The sequence below is a fragment of the Echinops telfairi genome, unplaced genomic scaffold (genome assembly GCF_000313985.2).
Source record: "Echinops telfairi isolate 266 unplaced genomic scaffold, ASM31398v2 ScPeMD7_60;HRSCAF=208, whole genome shotgun sequence".
Taxonomy (NCBI): Eukaryota; Metazoa; Chordata; class Mammalia; order Afrosoricida; family Tenrecidae; genus Echinops; species Echinops telfairi.
The window spans coordinates 40,958,832-40,969,183 of NW_022103958.1; the positions used below are offsets into that span (position 1 = coordinate 40,958,832).

Below are 10,352 nucleotides of genomic sequence, written 5' to 3' on the forward strand. Positions count from 1 at the left end.
CACTAGCGATCCAGGAGATGCAAATGAAAATGATGAGATATCATTTTATACCAACAATGACAGCCCAATTAAGAAAAACAAAAACAAAACACAAATGCTGCAGAGGTGTGGAGAGACTGAACCGTCCCTCATCCACTTCTGGTGGGTGGGAGCCACTTAAGGCAACTGGGAAGAGAAATCCCGTAGACTCCAGCAATATCTTTGCTGGATGGATACCTCAAGGACGTAAGAGACAAAACGGGAATAGGCGTATGCTTTCCCGTGGTCATCACAGCATTGTTCACAACAGCAGGACGTTCAAACAGCCCAGACACCTGACATCAGAAGAATAGATAAACTGGGATAGGCATGCACAATGTGATATCATGCATCCTTTAAAATGCATGGATGACACCACAAAGCCCCTCACGAGATGCACAGCCCTGGAAAACATTGTGCTGAGTGAATTCCGGCAGTCACAAAAGGACCAATGTTGTATGCGACTACTGTCAGGATAATAAGACTGCCATCGCCCGTAACAGTGACAGCGCCATAAAGTGACTTGGAATGGTGGCCATGAGTTTGGTGTGGTTTACACTGAGACGGCAGCGTTTCTTTATCTCTTTATTTAAAATCTTGAATCTCAAAGATCTTTGATAACCCTTCCCATCCACGCTTACCTCACTTTTCTGAGTCTCATGGGGTTATATAAGATGGGATTAAGATCCAGGTGGGAAAAGGCAGGGGTCCACTGCCCAAACGGTCCCTTCCCAAGACAGTCTCCAGCAGTCTTGCCTGAGGGCTTGGGGAGCCGGTGCTTCCTAGTGGTGACGGCGTCCCTGTGTTTGCCTCTTGGTACAGGACTCGGGGATCGACATTGGAGACATCACCGCGAGGAAGGCCCTGAGGAAGCAGCTGCAGTGCAAGACCTTCCGGTGGTACCTTGTCAGTGTGTACCCCGAGATGAGAATGTACTCGGACATCATTGCCTACGGGGTGGTAAGGAGCCCGCCTGCTGGTTGCTTTGCTCAGACACGGACAGAAAGGAAGGCGAGAGGGAGACTCAGAGAGTAAGGAGACAGCAGATAGCGACCCTCTCAGCCTGCCACCTGGGGACGTGTGGGCCCCGCAGCCGGTGCATGGAGGGGTGAGGCAGCAACCTTTGCTCTCCCAACCCAGGCTGCTCTGTTCTCTTGCTCCATCTCTGTGCCTTGTATGCAGTCATCGGGGTGTGCCTGTGCCTGGGTGTCCCAAACACATTCTGTCCTAGACTTCGAGGGCCGGAGCCGGGACTGCAGCTAGCTTAAAACGGCCAGGCAGTATAGTAAAGCGCTTCCTGTGACCCACCTCACATGCGCCTCCCACACAAGGGCTTATGCCTTCTAACCCCAGTCAGAGCCTCTCTGGAGGGACTCCTGAGACATGTAATGTTCTTGAGCTTGCTATATCTTTAAGGGATCATTAGGAGCACTTCGTGGTGGGCAGGAAGCAGTTCTCCCTGGTGGGAGGCACATCAACAGGGTTTGGAGTCAGACAGGCTTGATTCAAATCATGACCATGCAACTTCCCAGGCATGTGTCTGAACTTTTATGAGCCTTGATTTCTTCCTATGTTAAACAGGGCAGAAGAATGGTGTTCTCAGAAGGTAAAAGAAAGTCTCAGATACATAAATGTATTTTCTGTCTCGGGTTCAAATAATTTCAATCGAACTACTGTTATGTTCTTATTCCTCGGGCCATATACTTCTTAAGGTATTTAAGTGATTATTTTTTTATCTGACCTGATTTGGACTGACTGACAGCCCTACCCAAGAGAAAGCCGGGGCCTTCTGCTCCTGTAAAGAGTTACAGTCTCGGAAACTTACAAGAGCAGGTCTACTCTGTGCTGCGGGGTTGCCATGAGTCAGAATGGACTCAGTGGCAATGAGGGATACAGTCTTAATACCTGCAGTTTTTGTTTTTGTTTTACTTACAGCTGAATCCTTAAAATGACCCTTTAGGGTTACCTAGTTTATTCCCTTTACAGATACGAAATGAAACACAGAGGCAAAGTGAACCCCCATGTTAAAATAAATCACAATAATAATAATAAAACAATTGTGAATGCCAGTTCTAACTCCTGGAAACCCCATGTGTATCATAATCGAACTGTGCTTCACAGCATCTTCAATGGGCCGTTTGCAGAAGGAGATCTGAATCACCAATGATCTGATTAGCTTAACCATGTGGACCACCCACAGCTAATAAACAGTGGAATGGAGTCTAAAACACCTACTTCTGATTCCTCTCTTGGGAGAGTGTCCCCTCAGATTGTTTTCAATCATCCAAGGCATGAGTCTAGGGGAACAACTAAGGCTCCTGCCACAGCGAGCATAAGGAATGAGGCACTGGCCCAAAGTGGGCCGACTCAGTGTTCTCCTGGGCTTCCCAACACTAACATCCTGGGAGTCCACGGGAGACAGAGCCGGGATCCATGAACCCCCAGGACCTCTGTTGTCCAGGAGGCCAGCTTGGAGGAGGAGGGCCTATGGTCCCAGGAGAGTGCACACACTCTCCTGAGAGGGCACACGGCTGGCACATCCTGAGAGAGCTACCCCGGAATCTCTTGTAGCTCCTGCTTGTTCTCAGGTTGGTGCAATTTGTACGTCTGGAAAACTGCTCAGCTGAGGCTACCTGGCTACTCTCTGAAGTTCCAGATCCTCTCATCACCATGGAAACGCACTGGACTGAGGAGTGTCTGCTAGCCCCCTCTCCCTCCCCAGAAACAACCTGAGGATAAAGCTGCTGCTGATGCCCCCACCTTGTCCCATAACTCACTGTGTGTGTGACATGGCCAGTGATGGACGTCATCTAAAACGGGGAGTTATGCGACAGGCTGCCGAGAAAGCATTGCCTCAAAGACACAGTGAGTCACAGCAAATGTTCAGAATCATGTTCTCTGCCACGGTCAACTGCAGCTGGGCAGAATCACCCAAACATGCCCAGGTGGCCCCCTCGGTGGCACACCCAAACCTTTGGTTGATCAGGTCATGAGGGCATGCGCAGAACTGCGGTTTAGATCGGTCTGAGTCCAGTGTCCCACTGGAAGGCAGTGTCCTCACCATCCCACAGGCCTCAAGGGGGGACATTCCCTGGGGTTGTGGAGGACTCAGAGCCCCTGTACATCCAGGGGCTATTCTGGCCCCTGCCTCGGCCCTGCCAACGTTGCTCTCCTCCATCACTCCTTCCTCCACAGGCTGAGTTCTTATATAAGCTCTTTGCTTGTAAGGAGAATAATGACCTCTTAATGGGGTCATTTGGGTGAAGATGCATTGCAGGGTGTAGCTGCAAAAGGCAAGAAAGTTGCTGTGCTGGAATTGTTCTGCCTGATGACGATCTTTATTCTGAAAGGAGGAAACCTGAAATCCACACAAATGCAGAAGTTCCTTTTTCTTTCCAACTCATGCCCACGCTACATTATTTCAATGAAATAATTTCTCCTGGGACTCACAACCAGGCAAGAATCTAGTCAGTCGCCCAGCCCACTGATCCACGAATACATCCCACGGAGGACTCCCCGCAGGCAGAAGGGCCAGTGTGTCCCGTTGTATGAGCCTGGGCATCCCCGGAACCCCTGCAGTGCATGCCCAGAGATGGGTGACTGGAAGAAGTCTTGTCCTGGTGCTGGCAGTTCAAACGGGGCGGCATCTGGAGGCAGACATGCTTGACTTCGCAATGCTAGCTTTACCACTTATTCACTGTGTAACCCGGGCAACTGGCCAAGCCTTTGCTGTGCCAGTCATGCCTCTGGACAAGGCGTCTTTTTAAGATCTCAGGCTTGTAGCCTTATGCCTGAGGGAGAGGGCTGGGATATGGACTCAGACTACAGTTCTGCCATTTGTCTGGTTATGAGACCTCGGGAATGCCATTCCCTTGCTCATTTTCATCATTCATTCATTCAAGAAGTCTTTCCCATGGACTGTAGGCCCCAATAGCAAGCAGTTAGGTGCTCCGTGGCTAAACCAGTTTGGTTTAGAAATGCCCCACCCCCAGGGGCCTAGCAGGAAAAAGACCTGGCAATCCATTTCCACAAAGATTACAGTCTAAAATGTCACTGGAGCAGCTCTTCTGGACCACTAAAGTCACTAGCATCCGCTCGATGGCACCCAGCAGGGCCTATGTGACACGTCGGCTGCGTCACAGTGAGAAAGGCACTGACTTGCAGTCCAGTGACTAAAAGCAGAGGCAGGCACGCACTATGCTGAGGGCTACGATGACGTCCCTCAGTGGTGATGATTGTCCTTGTCGTTGTTCGGTGGCATCGAGTCAGCTCTGACCCACAGCGACCCTATGCCCAACAGTACAAAACCCTGCCCGGTCCTGTCCCATCCTCACCACTGTTCCCATGCCTGAGCCTATGGATAGCAGCCACTGTGTCCATCCATCTCGTTAAGGGCCTTCGTCTTTGTCGCCACCCCTCCCCTTTGCGAACATGATGTCCTCTCCAGGGACTGGTCTCTCCTGACGATATGTCCAAAGTACGTAAGATGAAGTCTTGCCATCCTTGCCTCTAAGGAACACTCTGGCTTTACTTCTTCCAACACCCATCTGTTTGTCCTTTTAGCGGTCCTTGGTACTTTCAATATTCCTCTCCAGTGCCACTATTCAAATGCATTGATTAGTCAGTGGTCTTGCTTATTCACTATCCAGCCTTCACGTGCAGATGAGGCAATGGAGAGTACAATGGCTTGAGTCAGTCTCGCCTTAATCCTCAAAGTAACGTCCTCGTTCTTCAGTATTCTAAAGAAGTGCATCGGGTCTGCCCAGTGCGATGCCTTCTTTGCTTTATCGATAAGCATTCATTGTGGATCCAAGTAAGACAGAACCCTTAGCTATTGGTCCAGTGGTGAGGATTTTGCTCTTCTTTACATTGAGTTGTCATCCATACTGAAGGCTGCAATCCCTGATCTTCATCAGCAAATGGTTCAAGCCCTCCTCACTTTCAGTAGCATCTGCCTACCACAGGTTGTTAATCAGCCTTCCTCCAACCTTGATGCCACATTCTTATTGATCAAACCCAGCTTCTCTATGAATAGCCCAGCACACAGAGTGAACAACTGCGGTGAGAGCACACAGCCCTGATGTCCATCTTTCCTGATTTTAAACCATGCAATCTGCCCTGGTTCTGTTCACACAACTGCCTCTTGATCCACGTACAAGTTTCACACGAGCACAGTGAAATATTCTAGAATCCCCATTCTTCTCAAGGGTGTCCACAGTTTATTAAGGCTCACACAGTCAAATGCCTTGGCGTAGTCAATGAAACACAAGTAGACATCTTTCTAGTCTTCTGTACTATGCGCCAAGATCCATCTGACATTGGTTATATGATATCCCTTGGTCCATGTCCTCTTCTGAATCTGGCCTGAACTCCTGGCAGGTCCCTGTCAATGTGCGGCTGCAAACATTGTTGGATAATCTGAAGATTAAGACCATCCCTTAGTGGTACAAATGGCTAATGCACTCAACTGCTAGCTGAAAGGTTGATGGTTCAAATTTGAAAAAAGAAAAAAAGGCGTAAGCATTTAGTGTTTCTGTTGTACCTCCTGGCTCCAGGTGTAGTGCCTCGGATCTTGAGAGCTTGCCTGTCTCCATGCCAGGCACAATGATGGCTGTCTCTTCTCCTGAAACTAAAGAGAGTCAGGGATCAGGGAAGGATCCTGACTGTGTGACTGGTTGCCTCCATGAACAATTGGCTCCTGTGCCTTGAGAGCTGACGGACTGGATGGTGCCCAGCCCCCGCTACTGAGCCTGTTCATCACAGAGTCCATGGAAAATCCTGATCAGAGGGTGGAAATGTAGAAACAGGACCCCACGTTCCCAGAGACGCCAGACATGCCGGAGCCATCATGTTTGGAGAAGTTCCTCAAATGATAGCCCGACATCATCGTCTTACGTTAAACCCAAAGTATCTCCCGAGGTCTTCTAAAAATCAAACAATAAGTTAATGAGTTAAAAAAAAGAAGAAGAAGGTCTGCTTTTTAAAAGATCTATTTCGGATCAAATTGGTAATGACCCCAAAGATTAGGTAGCAACCTTAGCAGGCGGTGAGTTTCTGTTCATGGTGGAGGAACGGTTACAAAGTAGGAAGGTGAAATTCTTGCCATTAATCCTCCTACCAGCCTACTGGGGTCGGCGCTGTGATCATCCCTGTTTTAGAAACGGAACCAGTGTCACTTGATGGTATTTGTTGCAACCTGAACAGGGCTCTGCTTTACTCTGTATATTCTCAACTATGAGGAAAATAAATAGAATTATGTTTTTACAAAAAGGAATAAAGAAAGACAGAACTAGTGACCTACCTCGGATAAAAGCAGTCCTTGAAGACCAGGTAGAAAGCACAGTCCCATACTGACATCCTCAAGGGAACCGTGAGGCAGAATCAATTCAATGGCCACCGGCCCGGAGTGTTTTCTGTTAGCGTTTTAATAAGTGCTCACCTCAGAAAAAAAGGCAGGAGAAAGACTGGCCTCTCTAACCCTGTCCACAGTTCCAGTCTTGGAAACCCGCACGGGGTTGCTATGAGACAGCATTGACCCGATGACAGTAAGGAAGAAAAATGGGAGGTGCTGGGGAAGCCTAGAGTGGGTCCCCTAGGCAGGCTCAGGTGAAGGGAGGCCCCCAAAGTGTAGGATAAGCCGAGGCCCCGAGGAAGAGGAGGATGGAGTCAGGCAAAGAGAGGCCACAGCAGCTGGAGAAGCATCCTCACCGAGGGAGTGGCAGCACTACACACTGGGAGGTGAGGCAGAGCCTGCTACCACCCAGGTTTCTTCATCTCTTGAAGAGCTAAAACCATCCACCTGGCTGGGTTATTTTGTGGATTAGACGAGATGATGCCTGGGATTCACTTCACCTGGTACCTGGTACACAGATGCACTCAGAAAGCCAGTCTCCCGGAATGGCTCTCGGGAAGGGTAGCGCCCTGATAATAGCAGCTCACAATTATAGCTCATTTGCTACTTGCCAGGCTCAGCGCTGAGCATTTGTGAGTATTGTTTCAGTTAATCCTCATATGAGCCCTGGGAGGCTGGCCCCGTGATGATCCCTGGTTTAGAGAGAAGGAAGCGGACCAGCAGGGCTAAGGTTGCCTGGTCGAGACCACACAGCTGGAGCCAGAATCCCATCCCAGTCTGTCTCCACCACTTCAATAGGCCACCTGCTTGATGGGGAGAGGTGGCCTGGAGCCAGAGAGCACATATCACCAGGCACCTAGCCCCACACCCAGATGCGCAGCTTCTGAAGCCAGGGGAAAGGCAAGCCCGCCATCGGTCCCTCTGGCCCTTCTCTTGGCAATAATAGCAGGCCTCATGGTTGAACTGTGCTCCTGACTTTGGATGTGACACCCACCCCTCTGTCCTCGGCAGACGTCCTGTGTGTTCACCCCTCCCATGCAGGCAAGCCACACGGCAGCCCATGTCCAGGGCAGGATCTGCAGCCCAGATGCTTGTGGGGCCCCTGCCTGGGGTGAACGCCTTGAAATTGGGGATTAAGCTGCGCCCTCTTCGAAGTGGAAAGAAGCTCCGGGAGAGTACTTGGCTTTGTTCCCTGTTCGGAGCAGGGCACACACGTGCCTCTGGTTATCTGTTCCCTCCAGTGCCCCTGAATTGAGTTCGCTCCACGCTTGCCACAGACATCCACACTACAAACACTTGGCCACTGTCCATCTCTTGGCCGCCTACCCAGTCGATGACCCACCTGCAGTCCGTTGTCCTATCTTCCCTGTTTCCTAGCCCCCCTGGGAAACGGCACTCTTTCCACCTCCTCCCTGGGTTCCTTGGCTCCACGCATCCCTCTTTCCCCCTCCTTCCTGAGTTTAGAGCTTTGTTTGGGGGCAAATGCTGCCCATTTGGGCCTTTGTGGTTGATTGTACTGAAGACCATGTTCCTCCCTGGTGTTATTATTTGCTTTATAGGCTTGTTTACTGTTTGGGGGAAAGTTGATCTCTGGGACCATATCTCTTTTGATTGTGAAGGAGAGACAGGCATTTCAGCTCACTCAGGTTAGGGGGGGTAAGAGGTAGAGACTGCAGCACTCTATGGTTGCAGGGGCTGGAGTGTAGCTGCACAGGGAGAGTACCCAGCTGGGAAGCCACTGGAGCCACAGGGGGCACAGTGATCTCTCCTGTCTTGCAGTCTCATGTCTGCTCCACATCTCCTTGATCACAACTGGTGGCTCTGCTAACACTTGTTCCAACAGGTCCTCGCCTCCTAGATATGTGAGTTCATGACTCCAGTGGCTGCCACCTCCTCAGGAACTCTACTTTTCTCATGTAGACTCCTAAATGGCAAGGAGGGGAGAGAGAGAGAGAGAGAGAGGACTAGGGGCAGAGAAGGTGGGGTAGAAAGAGACAGTTAATTAATAACTGGACGGATGCCCACCATAGTCTACTCAGGAGACTGGTGACCGTGGCCATGTGGACTAGACTGAACTTTCCAAGAGTTAAGAATGAACTTGAGCCAGACATTGCCAACTATGGCTCCTTGGGCCCCTGGGTGTATTCTTCCACCAGATGTTACACACTTTGCCTCACACCCCCTGTTCCCAGAGGCATAGACTTATAGAAGACCACCATGCCACTCCTATGGAAATGAAGGAAGGTCACAGCCTAGCCGCATCGTGTGTGTGTGTGTGTGTGTGTGTGTGTTATTTTTCTTCCATCTCTGCTATCAAAATATAGCTTGCTGGTTAACTAGATATGAATGTTTTCTCTTCCACAGAGGCCAGACTTCCCTCAGCTCCTAAGGCAAAGCGAAAGCTGGTGTTTATTGTCTCCCACAGTGTTCGAGGGGCCTTGGGTGGATTATAGAGAGAGAGTATGTCTCTATGGAATGCTTGTTTCTCCTGAATTCATGCATTTGCTTTCTCTGTCTCTTTTTCTTTGGCATGGCCATCTCTCCTTTGGTGTTCAGCTGCAGAATTCCCTGAAGACTGATTTGTGTCTTGACCAGGGGCCAGACACGGAGAATGTTCCTATTATGTACCTCTGCCATGGGATGACACCCCAGGTGAGTCCTCTGAGAAACCCCCACTCCAGAGTGTGTGCACAGGTGTGTGTGTGGTGTGGGGAAGCATGTCATGGCCACTCTGGGTCCAGAGGCCAAGGGGTTGTTCATTAGGAAGTGTCTTCATGCCTAAATAACTTGCTTTGAAGGAGGTTTGAGGGAGTGGAGCTAGGGTGCCATGAGGGTGTGGAGCAGAAGGAACAGGGGTCATTTCAAAAGATGTACACTTCCTGTGGGGAGATTTAGGGGACATCATGGTCCCGGTTCTGGCAGCCATTTCCTCCACTAAAGCAAGGAATCCAGTGGTTCTTCAAGCATTTGGAAAGACCCAATCCCCCCTCAGAATGTTTTAGGAACCCTCGGCTTCATCCCCTTAGTAGATCATAGCTGGAGCCAGCATTCATGGTATTGGGATTCCTTTCCAACCCTCATGATCTTTTCCTGATAAAGAATGGAGGGCAGCTACCAGGAAAATAAGCTACCCTGGAAATGTTCACATTCATAGTCCGAGTCTCAGAAACCCAACGAGAACGCCAAGACACAGGTAAGAGAAAGAGTCTATTGGCACCGTCTAGCGGCTACTCTGAATAGCCATTGTCCTAGAGTGCCAAAGACTGACCTGCTCTGAGTTAACAACAGCTTGAGAGTTTGCTCAACCCCAGAAATGCAATGATAAAAAAAATCCACTTTTTGTATCTAAGGCATGAATATTCATGCAGTTGCAATCTAGTGTTTAATAGTACAGTTTACTGCCTACGCCCGTGATTCAAGAACATGATGATGTTTGTGTCACCTAGTGATTGAATACCGAGACTTGCAAGAGCTTTCCATCATGGCCTTTATATCTTTCTGTGGACTGAGCTTCCATGACATCCACTGCTGGTCAGCAAATCATGGTCACCAGTTCATCCTCTGTTATTACAATGTTATGACATCCTCTAATCAATGCCTATTTTGTGTGTGTTTGTTCTGTTTTTGTTGTTTTTTTAAATCATTGTATTGGGGGCTTGTACAATTCTTACCACAATCCATACATCCATCCATTGTGTCAAGCACATTTGTACATTTGTTGCCATCCTTATTCTCAAAACATTTGCTTTCTACTTGAGCTCTTAATATCAGCTCCTCATTTTTTCCACCTCTCTCCCCACTCCCCCCTCATAAACCCTTCATAACTCATAAATTATTATTTTGTCATATCTTACACTGTCTAATGTCTCCCTTCACCCACATCTCTATTGTCCATCCCCCAGGGAGGAGGTTATATGTAGATCCTTATAATCAGTTCCCCCTTTCTACCCCACCCTCTCTCCACCCTCCCTGTATTGCCACT

At 49.3% G+C, this 10,352-nt stretch overlaps 1 protein-coding gene across 1 annotated transcript in view; it reads left to right on the plus strand.

Moving 5' to 3' along the window:
* GALNT18 (polypeptide N-acetylgalactosaminyltransferase 18) overlaps positions 1 to 10,352 on the plus strand; it is a 385,185-nt gene that overhangs the window by 323,196 nt on the left and 51,637 nt on the right. Inside the window, exons 8-9 of the mRNA XM_004711547.3 lie at positions 841 to 978; positions 8,927 to 9,022. Of these exons, the coding sequence (XP_004711604.1) occupies positions 841 to 978; positions 8,927 to 9,022 (234 nt within the window). The remainder of the gene's footprint in view (positions 1 to 840; positions 979 to 8,926; positions 9,023 to 10,352) is intronic.